The sequence below is a fragment of the Carcharhinus amblyrhynchos genome, chromosome 32 (assembly GCF_965287045.1).
Source record: "Carcharhinus amblyrhynchos chromosome 32, sCarAmb.v2.hapA, whole genome shotgun sequence".
In the NCBI taxonomy this organism is placed as follows: Eukaryota; Metazoa; Chordata; class Chondrichthyes; order Carcharhiniformes; family Carcharhinidae; genus Carcharhinus; species Carcharhinus amblyrhynchos.
This window is the reverse complement of record NC_137355.1, coordinates 9,596,483-9,615,438: the sequence shown is the minus strand read 5'-3', so window position 1 is coordinate 9,615,438 and position 18,956 is coordinate 9,596,483. Positions and strand designations below refer to the sequence as shown.

At 44.8% G+C, this 18,956-nt stretch overlaps 1 protein-coding gene across 1 annotated transcript; it reads right to left on the bottom strand.

Moving 5' to 3' along the window:
* skic8 (SKI8 subunit of superkiller complex) lies at positions 1 to 17,872 on the bottom strand. Its single transcript, XM_080216110.1, has 11 exons — positions 17,740 to 17,872; positions 17,496 to 17,552; positions 17,381 to 17,408; positions 13,159 to 13,264; positions 9,732 to 9,904; positions 7,460 to 7,608; positions 3,855 to 3,948; positions 2,308 to 2,401; positions 2,129 to 2,221; positions 478 to 556; positions 1 to 372 (listed from the first exon to the last, which is right to left on the bottom strand). Exons 2-11 carry the CDS (start codon positions 17,505 to 17,507, stop codon positions 283 to 285), a joined length of 918 nt encoding a protein of 305 aa, XP_080072236.1. The 5' UTR covers positions 17,508 to 17,552; positions 17,740 to 17,872; the 3' UTR covers positions 1 to 282.
* Positions 17,873 to 18,956: the final 1,084 nt, after the last annotated feature.

Genomic DNA, 18,956 nt, shown 5'->3' with positions numbered 1-18,956 from the left:
AACTTCAAAAATAGAACCAAAAATACACCTTACACAAGGAGTAAAAATCAACTCAAAATACAGTAAAAGTTTCTTAGATGGAGGAAGCCTCATATGCTAAATTGAAATGAAACCTGGAATTGTTTATGGGGACTCCACAGTAGCTCCTTTGGCTTCACAATGCACTGCAGATTACAGCGATGTAAAAAGCAGATCACTGGCTTTCGCAGGGACGCACCTGTCCATACTCACGAATGGAGAACCTTGGAAGTAGGTTTACATTGGAAATTGTGAAAGAGGACTTCAGATGGGACAGTCGTAAATATGGATCTCGCGATCATCCGCGACAGAGACGATCTTGGATCCGTTCCCATTGTACTTAGCACCCCAGACCTGTTTGGAAATGCAGAATGCTTTTTTTTTAAAAAAGAACAGCAAGGAAACAAAAGCTATGACTCTGTGGCTGGAATTGTTCACTCACAGATCATAATAGTTTACCTGATCCAAGTGATCGAAGAATGTGTGCACACAACTTCTTGAGCCAGCATCCCAAACCTTTACACTTTTGTCAGAAGAGCTAGTGCAGAACAGAAGCAGCTGGTTACAAACAACACTTTTCTTTAACTCAAAAGAAGTGGCATTATCTACAAGGGCAATGGAAATAGGGAAGTCAGAATGATTTCACAGTTGTTTTAAAGAGCCAGCATGTGGGGGGGGTGGGTGGCGATCGTATAGTGGCATTGTCTCTGAACTAGTAATCCAGAAACCCAGGGAAATGCTCTGGGGATCTGGGTTCGAATCCCACCACAGCAGATGGTGAAATATGAATAAAAGTCTAATGATGATCATGAAATCATTGTTGTAAAAAAAAATCTAGTTCACTAATGTCCTTTAGGGAAGGAAATCTGCTGTCCTTACTTGGTCTGGCCTACATGTGACTCCAGGGCCACAGCAATGTGGTTGACTCCTAAACATCCTCAAGGATAGACAACAAATGCTGGTCCAGCTAGCGATGCCCATATCTCAGAACAAATAAATACAAAAAGGTACTGTGGCCTCCTTGGTAAGATTCTATAAGTCAGCACCCCAATTTGAAAGTGAACAGAAGAATATCACAATGGGCAACATTGCATTTTCACATAGATACCTTTCAACTGAAATTAGTTTGATTGGAACGCAGCGTAAAATCGTCTGCAGAACTGTTAAAAATATAGCACAGGCTAGGCATCGTAAGTGTGTGCACATACAAACACTTCCCCACATTCCAGATCTTGGTCACATTAATGCAAGGAAGATCCGACTTTAGGTCAAGTTCACCCTCTCTCAAGGCCAGACTCTCACTCTGATTCTGAACCCAACCCCACACCCCACTTGCAGAATTTTGCAAATTGAAATATGCTAGCGCCAGAGGAGGCCATTCAGCCCCTCAAGCCTGCTCGACCATTCACATACAGACCTAATTTGTATATACAACCAGCAGAACTCAAGTAGCATTGCTGAGTTGAATCATAGAACCCCTACAGTGCAGAAGCAGGCCATTCAGCCCACTGAGTCTGCACCAACTCTCCAATAAAACATCCCACCCAGACCCTAACCCTGTAATCACAGATGTTTACTCCAATCCTCCTAACCTACACATCATGGGATACTAAGCGGCAATTTACCATGGCCAATCAACTTATCCCACACATCTTTGGACTGTGGGAGGATACCAGAGCACCCGGGGGAAACCCACGCAGACACCGGAGAAAGTGCAAACTCCATACAGACAGCGACCCAAGGCTGGAATCGAACCTGGGTCCCTGGCACTGTGGGGCAGCAATGCTAACTGCTGTGCCACTCTTCTTAAAACAAGGTTTACAGACTACAAACTTTACTACAGTAATGTAGCAGATTTGATGGCATTACTGTACTCTAGGTCAACTGAATAGCATTTTAAATTAGTTTTAGAATTCACTTAGACCATGAAATTGCACAATTGAATAATAGTGTAGTCTGAAATCTCCCAATCCATTCATTTTAAACCGATGTCCCCACCGGAATGGCAGAGGGGGAATTTCTCTTAAGTTGTGCGCTAGCGTCCCTCTTGGGAGTTTCAACACCATTTTGAAACGGAGAGAATTTAATTCCGCAATCAATCCATCATTACCTGGATACAAAATGCGTGTCATCTGGGCAGAAAGCCACACTCAGTACCCAGGATCCGTGTCCGCTGAGGGTACCTGCGAGGCTGGCATGCTGGCTATTGGAAGAAGCAGATGAATTATATTAACTGCAGTGGACAAGGCCTGTGAAACCAAATGAAACAATTGTAATAACAGCTCTTACACATCATAAATCTTGATGTAACCATCATCAGAGGCTGTGATTAGAAGCTGCGAGTCTGGAGAGAAAGTCAGAGATCGAATTGGCTTGGCATGACCTGAAAGTCAAAGAATTGAACAATTTAAAAAAAAGATTTTCATAGAATCCTTGCTGTGCAGAAAGAGGCCATTCAGCCCGTGAGTCTGCACTGACTCTCCACCCTATCCCATAATCCCACTGATTTGCCATGGTCAATCCATCTAACCCGCACATCTCTGGACACTATGGAACAACTTAGCATGGCTAATACTCCTAACTTGTGCATCTTTGGAAACTAAGTGGCAATTTAGCATGGCTAACGCACCTAACCCGCATATCTTTGGACTGTGGGAGGAAACTGGAGCACCCGGAGGAAACCCACGCAGACACAGGAAAAAGTGCAGACTCCACACAGTGACCTGAGGCTGGAATTGAACCCGGGTCTCTGGCACTGTGAGGCAGCAGGGCTAACCACTGTGCCACCATGCCAAATATTTTAGTTCATAGCTTTCCAAACTCCCAATCCCCCCTCCCAGCAGGGGTCATGATTCTGGGGTTGAGAGTTCCTGTGTAGTTATTGTGCAGCTCTGAGTGAATGCTAACAGCCAAAAGCTCCATTCAAATCCTCGCTTTTTTTTCCTCCAAATGGCGGTCCAGCCTAACTGACCTTTGAGACCCAATTTCTGCTCCAAATAAGCGTTTGGGAAGTACCATTTAGGGTAGTACGGTCGCACAGTGGTTAGTACTGTTGCCTCACAGCGCCAGGGACCCAGGTTCGATTCCGGCCTCGGGTCACTATGGACTTTGCACATTCTCCCCGTATCTGCATGGGTTTCCTCCAGGTGCTCCGTTTCCTCCCACAATCCAAAGATGTGCGAGTTAGATTGATTGGCCATGCCAGGATGTGTAGGTTAGAGGAATTAGCGGGGTAATCCTAAACCAGGAATTGAACCCAAGTGCTGAGAGGCAGTAGTGCTAACCATTGAGCCGCCCATTATAGTGCAATAACTTGTGTCTCAGGATGTGACCAGCACTTATTGCTCATCCCTAACTGCCCCTTGAGAAGGTGGTGGTGAGCTGCCTTCTTGTACAGCTGCAGTCTGAGATGTAGGTGCACCCACAGTGCTGTTAGAGAAGGAGTTCCAGGATTTTTACCCAGCACGGCCGATACATTTCCAGATCAGTGCGAGTGGCTTGGAGGGAAACCTGCAGGTGGCGGTGTATCCATGCACCTGGTGACCTTATCCTTCCAGTTGGTCGAGGTTGCAGGTTTGGAAGGTGCTACTGAAGGATGCTTAGTGAGTTGTTACAGTGTATTTTGTGGATGGTATATACTGCTGCCACTAATGGAGGGGCTGAATATTTAAAGGCATTGGATGGGGCATCGATCAAACAAGATTAAGTTTTGCCTGGGGGTAACATCAAGCTTCTTGGATGGGGAAGGTATTCCATCAAGTCCTAAAATGCTGTTCTAGTACAATGCTTTCACACTGACTGAACTGGTTTCCATTATTGCCTCTGCATTATTTTACCTTCCAGCGTATGCAGCAGTTTTCCTGTGGCAATATCGAAAATGTTGATGATACCATCTATAGCACCGCTGGCGAGGTACTTCCCATCAGGACTCTGCAGTGAGTACAAGTGAAGTGAATCAACATATTTTGTTGGGGGAATGGTAGAAACTACTGAGTCACAAATCTGTTTTCACGTTCTACACAGAGCAACATACACTAGAGCTGTTAAAAATCACACTAGGATTCACTGAAGCTAGTTAATGTCATCAGATATTAATCTTCAATACAGCGTACAATATGTCAGAACAGTTGCAGCACAGATGGAGGCCTTTCGTGCTCAATTAAATAATTTTATTTGACAATCCCCAAACCTCCGCCCTGCCCTCCCATCCTCTGCCACTCACACTGTATGCTTTGTTAAATGTGCTCATTGGAGCTGAGTGTTGCTAATTACTCGTGTCTATTTGCTGTTGGTCATTCAGGTCTGGCCACCTTAAGGAAGGCAGGCAAGATTTACTACGGCTGTTACTCTATAAGCTTATTTACCGACATTGAAATGAAGAACCTTAATGAACAAAGAACAACCCAGCACGGGAAACAGGCCCTTCGGCCCAACGAGCCTGTGCCGCCACATCACCCTACACCTATTCTACCCTGCATGTCTACGAATGGAACCCCTAACTTAGCCAGATTCAGGGGAGAATAGTGTCAATTTGGTAAAACCAATCAGCCTAAGAGCACATCTTTGGGGTGTGGGAGGAAACCGGAGCGCCCGGAGGAAACCCACGCAACCACAGGGAGAATGCGCAAACTCCCACAGACACAGGCCCAAATCCATGTATCTGCACAGCTAGCAGTGCTAGTCACTGAGCTGTTGCGGCGCCCGTCTACCGGTCCAGGATCAAGCACACACACCGACACGAAGTGCCAGGCCACTCCCGGAACTTCCAAGAGCAGCCCACGCACGACCCACCGTGTGCATGCCCCTCGTCTGACACGAGGTGGACCTCCACCTGCGGAATAAAAAGACAAAAACGTTAATCTTACAAGCCTGCTTTTCCGGTGTCTCCTGAGGTTCTAACCTTATTTAATAGCCCCTACCATAACCCTCCATCCTCGTTTCACTCGTGTCTACCTAACTGAACCTTAAACGAGTCCAACGTTCCTGCCTCCACCACCCTACTCGGTAGCGCGTTCCATACCCCCACAACTCTCTGCGTAAAGAACCTTCCTCTCACTTCCAAATTATACCTCTCCCCCCTCACCCTTAAATCATGACCTCTCGTGTTTGTACCCAGTCTAGGGAGCAGTCTCTCACTATTGACTCTATCTATTCCCTTCAGTATCTTATATACCTCTATCATGTCCCCCCTCAATCTCCGTCTTTCCAAGGAGAAAAGTCCCAGTTTCTCCAGCCTTTCCTCGTAACCCAGCCCCTCCATGCCAGGCAACGTCCTGGTAAACCTCCTCTGCACCCTTTCCAGAGACTCCACGTCCTTCCGGTAGTAAGGTGACCAGAACTGGACGCAGTACTCCAAATGCGGTCTAACCAACGTTCTGTACAACTGAAGCATTAGACGGCAGCTTTTATACTCTATACCCCTTCCTATAAAGGCTAACATTCCATACGCCTTCCTAACAACTTTCTCCACTTGTGATGCAACCTTCATGGATTTGTGAACCTGCACTCCCAGGTCCCTCTGTATGTCTATACTCCTAATCTGTCTACCTTAGATCACATAGCTCCTCTCTGCATTATTCCTTCCAAAATGCATCACCTCGCATTTGTCAGGATTAAATTCCATCTGCCACCTATCTGCCCAATGCACCAACCTATCTATATCCTGTTGTATCACCTGACAATCCAGTTCAGTACCCGCCAACCCTGCCATCTTGGTGTCATCAGCAAACTTGCTGATCACACCACCTACACTCTCTTCCAAGTCATTTATGTATACTACAAAGAGGAGAGGTCCCAGTACTGAGCCCTGCAGCACACCACTGGTCACTGGCCTCCAGCCCGACAAGGTCCCCTCCACAACTACCCTCTGTCTCCTATTACCCAGCCAGTTCTCAATCCACCTAGCTACCTGGCCTCGTATCCCATGCGCCTTAACCTTTTCTACCAGCCTACCATGAGGGACTTTGTCAAACGCCTTACTGAAATCCATATAGATGACACCAACGGCTCTCCCATCATCAACCGTTCTTGTCACCTCTTCAAAGAATTCCACCAGATTCGTAAGGCAAGACCTCCCTCTAACAAAGCCATGTTGCGTATCCCTAATCAGATCGCAACGCTCCAAATGCTCATACATCCTACCCCTAAGTATTTTTTCCATTAATTTCCCTACCACCGATGTCAAACTCACCGGTCTATAATTTCCAGGGTTATCCCTACTACCTTTTTTGAACAGCGGTATCACATTTGCTACCCTCCAGTCCTCTGGGACCTCACCTGTGTCCAAAGAAGAGACAAAGATTTGCGCCAGAGGCCCAGCAATTTCATCTTTCACCTCCCTAAGCAGCCTGGGATAAATACCATCAGGCCCCGGAGCTTTATCCGTCCTTACGCTACCTAAAAGCCCTAGCACTTCCTCCCTCGTAATAGACATCTCCTGCAACTGATCCTCAGCTCCCTCCAAGAGACCGCACGATTCCGAACCCCTCTCCTTCGTGAATACCGACGCAAAGTATTCATTCCAATTGGTTTCATTCAATTAAAGTGTTAATCAACCCGTCTCCGAGGACACTGGAGAAACTTACACGGTTACAGGCAAGAGATTAAAGCAAGCAGCAACCTGCATTTAATAGCACCTATTGGCAAAATATCCCATAATGCTTCTCAGCAGTGTCAAACAAAACGTATTAAGACAGGTGAAAAAAAGTAGATTTTAAGGAGCTTAATAAATGGGGAGTCAGAGGAACTTCAGCACATTTCAGCAGTTAAAGCAGAGGCAACTGAAGATACACTGGTTAATGGGCAGCTCTGAAAATCATTGATACACAAAAGACCAAAAATAAGAGGAGCAGAGACACTTCAGAAGGTTCCAATGGTGCTGGAGATTACCAAGGCACAAGGCATGCGCTTGTGTAGGAGGGGGAGGTTGGGGCGGGTCCACTTCCCATATACTTTGTTTTGTTTATTTATTATTTTATAAGTGTCACAAGCCTGCTTACATTAACACTGCAATGAAGTTAGTGTGAAAATCCCCTAGTCGCCACACTCCAGTATCTGTTCGGGTACACTGAGGGAGAATTTACCACAGCCAATGCATCTAACCAGCATGTCTTTCCAACTGTGGGAAGAAACCCACGCAAACACTGCACAGAGTGACCCAAGCTGGGAATCGAACCCAGGTCCCTGGCGCTATGAGACAGCATTGTTAACCACTGTGCCACCTCCTGACCGTGCCACCATGAGACTAGATGTCGGGAGCTAAACTCCTGATTGTGGAGGTCTCTACTCCATTTGCATGAGAAACTAATGAAGCTGAATCAAAATGAACATTGAGTAGATCGAAATCTAACACAAACACGCTTTTTAGCAGAGTGAGATTCAGTCCTCCCTCAGTACAGCACAAGTAAAACAGAATTAAAATGACTCCTCTAGTTTGTCTTACATAAGCAATACTCAAGATGAATTTTCCTCTCGTGTCCAAGGAAGATTCTTTCTTTCCACTTTCAACGCCAAAGATATTAACTTTTCCCAAGTGACTCCCTGTTGCTAAAAACTTGCCATCTGGAGAGAAGGCCACAGACCAGGCATCGACTGAAAAAGAAGAAGAAACTTAATTAAAACTGCAGAGTTAGGTCAGTTAACACATAGCATTAAAAAAAATTAAAGAGTAAAACAGCACAGGAACATGCCCCTTGGCCCACAAGCCTGTGTCGATTCCTAATCCTTAAACCCACTACTTATCAACCATACTTGATCTCTGACCTTCCTCATATCTAAAACCCTCCAGACCAGGCAACATCCTCGTAAACCCTTCTTTGCATCCTCTACAAAGCATCCACGTCCTTCTGGTAGTGTGACAACCAGAACTGCACACAATATTCCAAGAAAAACAATCTCACTGCAGAGGAAATTTGAAAATCTACATGTTGGTTTGGTGGTTCCCGTGACCTAACTGCAGAGTTTGAACAAGCTTTGGAGAAAGGACAAGGAGATACTCAGCAAGGCAGGAGGCAACAGGACAGCAAGTAAACTCAGACCAAGGCAAAAAGCACCCAAAACAAAAGACAGAAAGCAAATCAAAAACAAACCTGGGGGAAAAAAATGACAGTCACAGATCTGACCCTCCCTCCCACATTTAAACTCTAGTGATAGAATGATGAATGGGATGGATAGGATAGAGGTGGAAAGACTCTTCCCGCTCAAAAAAGACAGTAGGACTAGGGGGCACAGCCTCAAGATAAAGGGGGGGCGGTTCAGAACGGAGTTGAGGAGGAACTTCTTCACTCAAAGGGTGGTGAATCTCTGGAATTCTCTGCCCGTTGAAGTGGTGGAGGCTGCCTCGCTAAATATTTTTAAGAAGCGGGTTGATGGGTTTTTGATAAGAGAGGGGATTAAGGGTTATGGGGAGAGGGCGGGAAAGTGGAACTGAGCCACGACAGATCAGCCATGATCTTATTGAATGGCGGGGCAGGTTCGAAGGGCCAGATGGCCTACTCCTGCTCCTATTTCTTATGTTCTTATGTTCTTAATGAACCAATCATCTCCCTCAGGTCTCACAACCAACTCACTATCAAGACCAGATTGTACTTGTATAAGGGCGAAGATTGCATGGCAAACTAATCATAAATTATTTCCCATTTTACAACTAAAAACTACCATGGCTCCCAAATTTAAACAGAGGATTTATTTTGCAGATTACCGCAGAGAATGGTTAGGTGGATTGGCCCTGGTAAATTGCCCTTCTGTGTCCCTAAATAGAATCACAGAATCCCTACATTGCAGAAATAAGCTATTTGGCCCAGTGAGCCTGCACTGACAACAATCCAGGCCCTTTCCCATTACCCCATGTATTTACCCTATTAATTTCCCTCACAACTAAGGGGCAATTTAGCATGGCCAATTTACCTAACCTACACATCTTTGAACTGTGGGAGAAAACCAGAGCACCTAGAAGGAACCCACGCAGATATGGGATAAATGTGCAAACTCCACACAGACAGAGACCCGAGGCTAGAATTGAACTCTGATCCCGGGCGCTGTGAGGCAGCAGTGCTAATCACTATGCCACTGTGCAGGTTAGGTGGATGAGCCATGGTACAGGGATAGGGCAAGGATGAGCCTGGGTAAGACCCTCTTTGGGAGAGTTGGTGCAGTCGATAGACTGAATGGCATCCTCCTGCACTGTAGGGATTCTATGGTTCTAATACAGAACAAATTTCCAATTACTTTCAGATTATGCAAGTTCGCGTGACTACTGTTCAATATTAGCATTTAGCATGGCCAATGCACCTAACCAGCACATCTTTGGACTGTGGGAGGAAACCGGAGCACCCGGAGGAAACCCACGCAGTGCAAACTCCACACAGTGACCCAAGCTGGGAATCGAACCTGGGTCCCTGGCACTGTGGGGCAGAAGTGGTAACCACTGTGCCATACTCACGACACTAATAAATAAACTTAAAATTTTGAAATGGGGGCCACACACTTGAAATGACCACACAAGGGTGTGGTCAGGTACAAACATACAAGATAAATCGACTTCCATTGTAACCCAGGACTGACTGTAAACCATATTCACCCAGGGCCACTTGATTGAATTCAGCAAAAATATGCACCAATCATCAGAATTTAACCAATACATCATTAATTATACAAGTTGTAGTCACCAAATGTCAGCTGCAGTGATTTATTGAAGGGAGTTGCAAATGTATTACCTGGACCAGCATCCAAAGATTTAATCTGTTTGCCTGACTCCAAATCCCAAAGGCGAATGTGTGCATCCAGGGAGCTGGAGGCTGCGGTGGTGCCAGTGTGATTGATGTCAACTGACACAACTCCGAGTTGGTGTCCCTCTAGAGTCCATTGGAGTTCGAGCTTCTCATCAGCCCTGTAGCAAAAAGAGATGCATGAAATTCAGGCAAAAATCGATCAATATTAGGTCTCCTAGACATTGCTTATAGATATTCAAAGCATTCAGTAGACCAATAGCATTGCACAAATCATTATTTGGCTGCTGACGGTTTAAAGATTTTTAAGTTTATTTATTATTGTCACAAGTAGGCTTGCATTAACATTGCAATGAAGTTAGTGTGAAAATCCCCTAGTTGCCACGCTCTGGCTGGTAATATATACAAAATGTATAACCTGAAAAGTAAATGAATTAAAAGTGAAATTCCACACACAAAGGCAAGTGGAAGTTTGGAATGCTCTTCTGCGAATGACAATGGATCCTGGATCAATTTTTAATTCTAAATCTGAAGATTGATGGATTTTTATTAAACAACAGTGTTCAGGGACTGAAGGCAAAGCCGGATAATTGGAGTTCGATCACAGATCAGCCACTGAACAGGCTCAAGGGGCAAATGCTCTCCTCCCATTTCTTCCTGTGGGGGTTACCAGCTGCTTCCATATCTCTGGAGGTCTACTGGAAAATGTGTTTGTGTTTTTCCTCGGCCAGACTGATGGTGGCACAGTGACTAGCCAGGAACCTGGGTTCGATTCCCAGCTTGGGTCACCATCTGTGTGGAGTCTGCACATTCTCCCCGTGTCTGCGTGGGTTTCTTCTGGGTGCTCCGATTTCCTCCCACAGTCCGAAAGACGTGCTGGTTAGGTGCATTGACCATGCTAAAATCTCCCTTAGTGTACCCGAACAGGCAACTAGGGGATTTTCTCAGCGGCTTCATTGCAGTGTTATTTGTGACTAATGAATAAAGCCAAGCCTTAATTGTGACTAATAAATACATTTTAACTTTAACTAATAGGTTGTTCTAGAAGATTTCTTAGCAGATTACTCAAGGTCTCAAATCAAGTATTCAGAGCATCCAGACTTCAAACATTCAGTCACAGAATTTTGCAAATTGAAATATGCTAGCAACGAGAGGCCATTCAGCCCTTCAAGCCTGCTCAACCATTCAAGTACTTTTCAGGTTATACATTTGTATATGTTACCAGCACAGCTCAAATAGCATTGCTGAGTGAGTTGAATCATAGAATCCCTACAGTGCAAAAGCAGGCCATTTGGCCCATTGAGTCTGCACCGACTCAACAATAAAACATCCCACCCAGACCCTAGCCTTGATACGTCAGGTATTTACCCCACCAATCCTCTTAACCTGCACATCCTGAGAGACCAAGGGGCAATTTAGCACAGCTAATCCACCTAACCCGCATATCTTTTACTGTGGGAGGAAATCGGAGCACCAGGACGAAACTCACAAAGACATGGAGAATGTGCAAACTCCACACAGCAATGCAAGGCTGGAATTGAATTTGGTCCTTAGCGCTGTGAGGCAACCATGCTAACCACTGTGCCATCATGCCACCCAAAGGAACTCTGCTTTACTGTCGGTGACTCAGGTGACCTCAACACGGTTAAAACAAATGTAGTAAACATATTTGAATTGACTAAGGTCAAATAGAAAATTCTTAGCCTGCCACAGTACATACAAAGTGGATACGATATAATTTTCAGGGTATGTTTGCTTTAAAAGGGCTGAATAGGGACAAGGGTGGGAGGCCTGCCCTAGGCCACACCATTTATATAATCATGGAGAGGATGGGACAGACAGGTAGGTTGGGGTCCTATCCATGGGAGGCCGTAAAATCCTCTGCATGGTCTTATTTGAAGAATGCTTGTTGACATCATATTTCCTTAACATTTGGGCATGTTGCAAGTGGCGATTTCTTTCAAAAAAAAGACAAACTAGTACTAGCCTGTTTGAGAAGTGGTTTTTAGTATTTTACAGTCACTGTGTGGAGTCTGCACGTTCTCCCATTATCTGCACGGGTTTTCTCCGGGTGCTCCGATTTCCTCCCACAGTCCAAAAGACGTGCTGTTTAGGTGCACTGGCCGTGCTAAATTCTCCCTCAGTGAATAGATGCCGGAGTGTGGCACTAGGGGATTTTCACAGTAACTTCACTGCAGTGTTACTGTAAGCCTACTTGTGACATTAATAAATCAACTTAAACCCAATTTCAAATGCTCATCCATGTACCTGTTCTGAGGTTCCCTGCCTCTACTACCCTCCCAGGCACTGCGCTAATAAAAAAACTTAAACTTGATTGAGGATACAATAACTAACTGCACTGTTACATATTTTTGGATCTCATCAAATCTCAGTGCTCACTTTTTTGGAAGAATCCTAACTGCGGGTGCTTGGGAATATTCATCCTTGCCTTAAAATCTAGGTATGCTTTCAGCAAAATAGCCAAGAAATAAAAAAAAAATAATTTGTTAATTTATTTTCAACATCAGGACTTATCTAAACCTCCCAAGATAATAAAGCATCATCCAAGTCCTTGTTTTAAGTGCCAAGCAAATTTATTAAACAAGAAATTTAACACAATGGCTTCTAATTACAGCAGAAAGTCTATTATCCAAGTCCCCTTTTGGACAATACAAAGTACCACAATAGTAAGAATTCAGCTAAGTTATCACTAATATATAAAATTATTCTCTCTTCCAATGTCTTATGCCTGTGACACATTAAAACATTCTAAAAGGTATATAGTGGAAATCATAGAATTTATAGAACATGGAAGGAAGCCATCCAGCCCATTGAGTCTGCATCGACCACAATCCCACCCAGGCACCATCCCCATAACCCCATGCATCCACCCTAGCTAGTCTCCCTGACACTAAGGGATAATTTAGTATGGCCGATCCACCTAACCCGCACATCTTTGGAGTGCGGGAGGAACATTGAGCACCAGCTATGTTAAGTTGATTCTTCTCCCTTGTAAGAATTGCAAACTAACCAGCCCTGAACAGAAACTGTAAGAGTTACTGGGACACCTAGAATATCAGAATTCAAAATCAAAAAGGAGTCATCCATCAGTCATGCAACGTCAACCAGTCACACTAGATGCTCTAATTTGAGTTATTTCACCCTCTGAGCAGCGAGGAATGTTTGTAACACTGCGTTGACAGAGGTTTGTCCCTTAGTATCCCAGGATGTGTACTCTGGGGGGAATTAACGAGGTAAATATGTGAGGTTACGGGGATAGGGTCTGGGTAAGATGTTCTCTGAGTCAGTGTGGGCTTAATGGGCCAACTGGCCTGATCTAGGAATTCAATGATTCACATTTACAAAAACCAAAGCAAAGTTCTATATTCTAGGAGTTAAAAGATTCTACACCTACCATTTCCAGACTTTAACAAGGTCATCCAGTGATCCGGTCACTATGGTCTCTGAGCTGTCCCGGTCACTCTTTCCCCAGGCCACAGACCAGATGGAATCTTCATGAGCTTGCAAGAAATAAGAGCCAGATGCTAATTGTTGAATGTGAATGCAAATTTTTACCTTTCTCAGCTGTTAATTGGAGTAAATGACAGAATAGCTCACACAATGAGTAGAATTGCAAAGCTCCATTTTAAAACAAAAGCAAACTGAATATACCCTTGAATATTTGATGGAGATGAGGATTCTTCCAGATTATAGATGCCAGTATTCTTAAAGATTATAAAAAAACAATGAAATGGCTGATAGGAATTTAATACTGGTCAGATCTTACTCCTGGATCATTTGAAACAATTATGGTGAAAAGCATAGCTTATAAGAAATTGTCACAAGGGGAAGCGATGGTCCAGTGATAGTAACACTAGACTATGAATCTAGAAACTCAGCTAATATTCTGGGAATTTGGGTTCAAATCCTGCAATGACAGATGGAATTCAATAAAACTATCTGGAATTAAGAATCTACTGATGATTCAAACCATTGTCAACTGTCGGAAAAACCCATCTGGTCACTAATGTCCTTTAAGGGAGGAAATCTGCCGTCCTTACCTGGTCTGGCCTACATGTGACTCCAGAGCCACAGTAATGGGGTTGATCTCAACTGCACCCGGGCAACTAAGGACAGCAATTAGTGCTGGCAAACCAACAACGGCCACATTCCATGAATGAAAAAGCAATTATTTTGAAGTATCTGGGAGCTTGGGAAGCCTAAAATTCCCATTTACTTTCTCCATAGCAATACCTCAGCCAATCAACTTGACAACCAATCAGCACTCTTTTTTCCAGTAGTATAAATCGCTGATATTTGGTATGCTTGAGGTTGTCTTGTGCGCAGGGCGAAAGGCTTTGACAAAATGACTCTTTCCAGTAATATTCAAGTACTGTACTGCCAAGTGACTGTAGTTGTAATCAACCTATTATGTATCTAAAGCTGCAGTGTGTAATAAAACGACACCACAAGATCTCTCAATCTGACCTGTGGATCTTTGAGTTTGAGTTCATGAAGACTCAACAGAACAGTTCAAACTTCCCTGGATGATGAGAAATGGCTACTTCCCCATTGGAGGCAGTTTTGAATCAATCAAGAAATAGCATCCAAGAAGTTCCAAACTTTGAAGTGCGATGACCAAAGGCTGAACAGCACAGAGTGTTAGCAGTGATATGTGAAACAGCAAGAGCAAAAAGAAAATTAAAAACAAAGTAGGATCTGTGCACCAGAGCAGCAGAACATATGTTTTAAGTTTATTAATTAGTGTCACGAGTAGGCTTACATTAACACTGCAATGAAGTTACTGTGAAAGTCCCATAGTTGGCATAACACTTTGGCGCCTGTTCAGGTACACTGAGGGAGAATTTAGCATGGCCAACCCACCTAACCAGCATGTCTTTTGGACTGTGGGAGGAAACTGACACAGACACGGGGAGAACATGCTGACTCCTCCACCCAAGCCAGGAATCCAATGAGCGTGAATTACAGTCCCTGCGCAAGTCAAGAAACATTAAGATTTTGAGGGGGTTAGTTGATTTGGAAAATTCATTTTCCAGTCTTGGGTGACTGTGTGGAGTCTGCACACTCTCCCAGTGTCTGTGTGGGTTTCCTCCCACAATCCAAAAGATGTGTTGGTTAGGAACATTGGCCATGCTAAATTCTCCTTCAGTGTACCCGAACAGGTGCCAGAGTGTGATGACTAGGGGATTTTCACAGTAACTTCATTGCAGTGTTAATGTAAGCCTACTCATGACACTAATTATCCTTCAACATAGCTAAAAATGATGATATACTCACCACATTTCTGTCTGTGGGAGTTCATACGCAAGTTGACTAATGTTTCTTAGTGACTATTCTTTCAAAGGACTTCACTGGCTGTAGAGCACCCCCAAAGATCAGAGTTCTGGTATACATCTGATCAATGCACACACTGTTTTAGCATATAAATCTGTAAGGCATGCTCACACAGACATGCAGAGTACAAACCCAGACAAATTTACTCGACAAAACGTTTGTTCAAGTGGGAAGAATTCTCCTTGATCAAGATTCACAATGATATACTGGCAAATATTTGACCACTGGTCTCTTAAATCATTCACTTTTTAAAAAATGCTCCAAGATAATCTCAAGTACTGCTCTTAATACTCTCCTTTCTTGCTCATCTATTTGAATTTGTAAATTTATCTATGCTAACGTATTGACTTTGCATTCTCTCTCCATATCACCCTCCAGGCGCTCTGGTTTTCTTCCACAATCCAAAGATATGCAGGTTAGGTAGATTGGCTATGCTAAATTTAAATTGTTGCTTAGTGTAGGTTAGGGGGATTAGCGGGATAAATGGGTATTGAGACAACGTTCTTTCCTATTGCTGCATCATGATTTGCATATCTCTCTCATTTGCACTCTTGAGGGGAGTCAAGCTAAAATAAAAGCAAAACACAGCAGATAGAATCATAGAAACCCTACAGTACAGAGGGAGGCCATTTGGCCCATTGGATCTGCACTGACCACAATCCCACCCAGGCCCTACCTCCACATTCTGAAATATTTTACCCAGTAATCTCTCTAACCTACACATGTCAGGACTCTAAGGGGCAATTTAAGCATGGCCAATCAACCTAAACCAGATGCTGGAAATCTGAAATAAAAACAAAATGCTGGAAAAACTCAGCAGGTCTGACAACATGAGAGAAGAGAGAGAGCTCTGAAAGGGAGTCATTCTGGAATTGAAACATTAAGCTGTCAAGCAAATGCTCACAACTCCCCTTCCCATACAGACAAAAAAACAATCCATAGTTACTAGGTATTTGAATTATCAGAAATGCTGTGATCGTGATCATTTAAGTGATGGGCATATTCATAGAATCCTGGTGTAGAATGTCAGTGCAGAAAGAGGCTATTTGGCCCATCGAGTCTACATGGGCAACAATCCCACCCAGACCCTATCCCCGTAATCCTGCTATTCCCTCTGACACTAAGGGACAATTTAGCATGGCCAATCAACCTAATCTGCACATGTTTGGACTCAGGGAGGAAACCAGAGCACCTGGAGGAAACCCCACACAGACACAGGGAGAACGTGCAAACTCCACACAAACAGTCACAGAAGGCCTGCATTGAACCTGGGTTCCTGGCGCTGAGGCAACTGTACCAGTGTCACAGTTTTTTTTCCTACTGGTATGATTGAAGTGATTCGCACATCAAGAAAGGGCGAATAAAGAGAGGTGTGTGCTGATTGTTCACAGCATTGACTGTCTGAGCTGTGCGCTGTGTCCAATCAAATGTCAAGATTTATTTTGTTTACTTGATGATGGTTGTATTAATATAGAATGATTAAGCATTTTCTGTATGTCAATATGAAATATTCAGCACATATGAAATAAATCAATCTTATTCAAGGGTCATAGTACTAGCCGCTGCACCACCTAAATTATATGGAAATAAAAAGATGCAGCATAAAAGTACATTTTAGTGTATGCTTAGTTGATGAATTTGACTTTCAGCATTTGCCAAAGTGATCAGAATCATAGAATCTCTAGTGCAAGAAGCGGCCATTTGGCCCATCGAGTCTGCTCCGACAACAATCCCATCCATGCCCTATCCTTGTAGCCCAACTTACTTACATCGCTGATCCCCCTGACACTAACGGACAATTTAGCACAACCAATCAACCTAACCAACATATCTTGGGACTGTGGAAGGAAATCCTGGAGGCAACCTACACAGACGCAGAGGGAATGTGCAAACTACACACTGACAGTCATCCAAGGCCAGAACTAAATCCTGGGTCCCTGATGCTGTAAGGCAGCAGTGTTAACCACTATGCCACCCACAGTATTCTAAATACCTTATATCTGTGAATACTGAACAATGAGCTCTGAATTTTTAAGCCACCTTCCTTTATTTCAATATTCCCAGAGTACTATCTGCACCTGTAGACACCAAAATGATTTACCAATTTGTGGATCTACATGCTAACTTTGTGCATTCATTGTAATCTTCCCCAAATCTATCCACAGTATAAACCAACACCCTAAGTCCATTGTGCACTTCAAAGCTGAAATGTGCAGATCTATTTTCTTTGAAAGTCCAGGTGTTTTAACTTTCCATTCACATGAAAATTAAGAGTTACTCACCATGTTCTTGTTTGAATAGGATGCTGTACTGTAAACAGAAAGATATAAGGTCAGGGTATAAGCCAGTAGAAGACAAGACGCTTTGCTTCAATCAACAGAGATGATCTTTCTTTACCTGTGTGCTCATCCTTCTGGCGTCTCGCCCCCTGCCTCGTGGACCGGTGATTTTATTCTGCAAAGACAGAAGGATTTAGGATTGAAACAGCCCCTAGGCAAAAGCTGCAGACACTCCCCCCACCAAGCGGACAGCAGGATCCCACAGCGTTTGCGCTATTCCCGGGGCTCAGGCTTTCTCCTCTGCTTCGCCTTCGCCCCAGCCCAGGGAGCCAGGCCTCGGCTCTGGAGCGGCAAAAACTAACCTACTGCAACCTCTAGCATCGATATGAAGGGAGTATAGCTCCGACTTTAGTCCAAGCTCCGCTCACGCTCAGTGGGCCTCCGCCGCCATGACAACACGCGGGAAGTGACGCAAGAAGGTTCCGGTCCTAGACTGACGGCGGCGGGCTAGCAATGCTCTTGCGCACTCTGCCTAACGGCGCCAATGCGCCGGCAACTCTCATGCGCACTTTGCATGACGACGGCAGAGCGGCAATGCGCACACTTACTCTCTGTCTGTCAGACCAGCAATGCACAGGCGCACTTCCTCTCTCTGACGGGCCGGCAATGCACACGCGCACTCTCTTTCTCTCTGACGGCGACGAGCCGGCAATTCTCATGCGCACGACGCCTGGCGGTGGGCCGGCAATGCTCATGCGCACTCAGTGTGACCTGCTTTTGGCCTGAGTCGTGTTAATGGTCCAGAATCTTCTGGAAGCTGGATTCCCCCGTCGCCGAATCTGGAACCATCCGGTTTAAATTGCAGATTTCCAGAATAGTTAACCTGGAATAATTAAAAAGATGAAAACCACTTTGAACTCCTGAGTTAATAGCTCAACCCCTGCCAACCTTCTTCCCAAACCTCTCACCCTGACAACTCCCATCACTCCCAATCCCACTGAACTCCCTACCATCCTCTCCCAACCCCTGCCAATCACCCCCCACCCTGACTAAACCTCCCCTCCCAATCCCCAACCACTGCCAAACCCCTCTTCCCAAACCCCCCCCCCCTCACTCTGACTACCCCCACTGCTCCCAGTCCCACTGGACTCTCTACCACCACTCACTGCCAACCCCACTTAAACCCTTACCCAATCTCCAACCGCTGCCAACCCCCTCTCCCCAGTCCCATTGGACTCTCTACCACCACCCACTGCTAACCCCACTTAAGCCCTTACCCAATTTCCAACTGCTGCCAACTCCCCCTCCCCAGTCCCCTACCTGGATTACTCCACCCTCCCCATTACTCCACCCTGACTACTCCCACCAGTCCCAATCCCACTGAACTCTCTACCATCCTCTCCCAACCCCTGCAAACCTGGTCCCCCAACCCTGACTATACCACCCTCTCCCAATCCTGAACTACTGCCAAATCCCCTCCAATCCCCCACCCCAAGTACAGCAACTTTTCCTGACTCCTAACTGCTACCACCACCCCCCCATCCACCCTGACTACCCCCACAACTCTCAATCCTAGTGG

What these genes read in the sequence shown, in the direction of transcription:
- skic8 (XM_080216110.1), bottom strand. An exon ending in TCATCTTGAGTATTGCTTAT is followed by an intron (nt 3,949 to 7,459) that starts GTAAGACAAACT and finishes TACTCACTGCAG; the next exon opens with AGTCCTGATGGGAAGTACCT. An exon ending in ACTGCTGCATACGCTGGAAG is followed by an intron (nt 2,402 to 3,854) that starts GTAAAATAATGC and finishes TTTGACTTTCAG; the next exon opens with GTCATGCCAAGCCAATTCGA.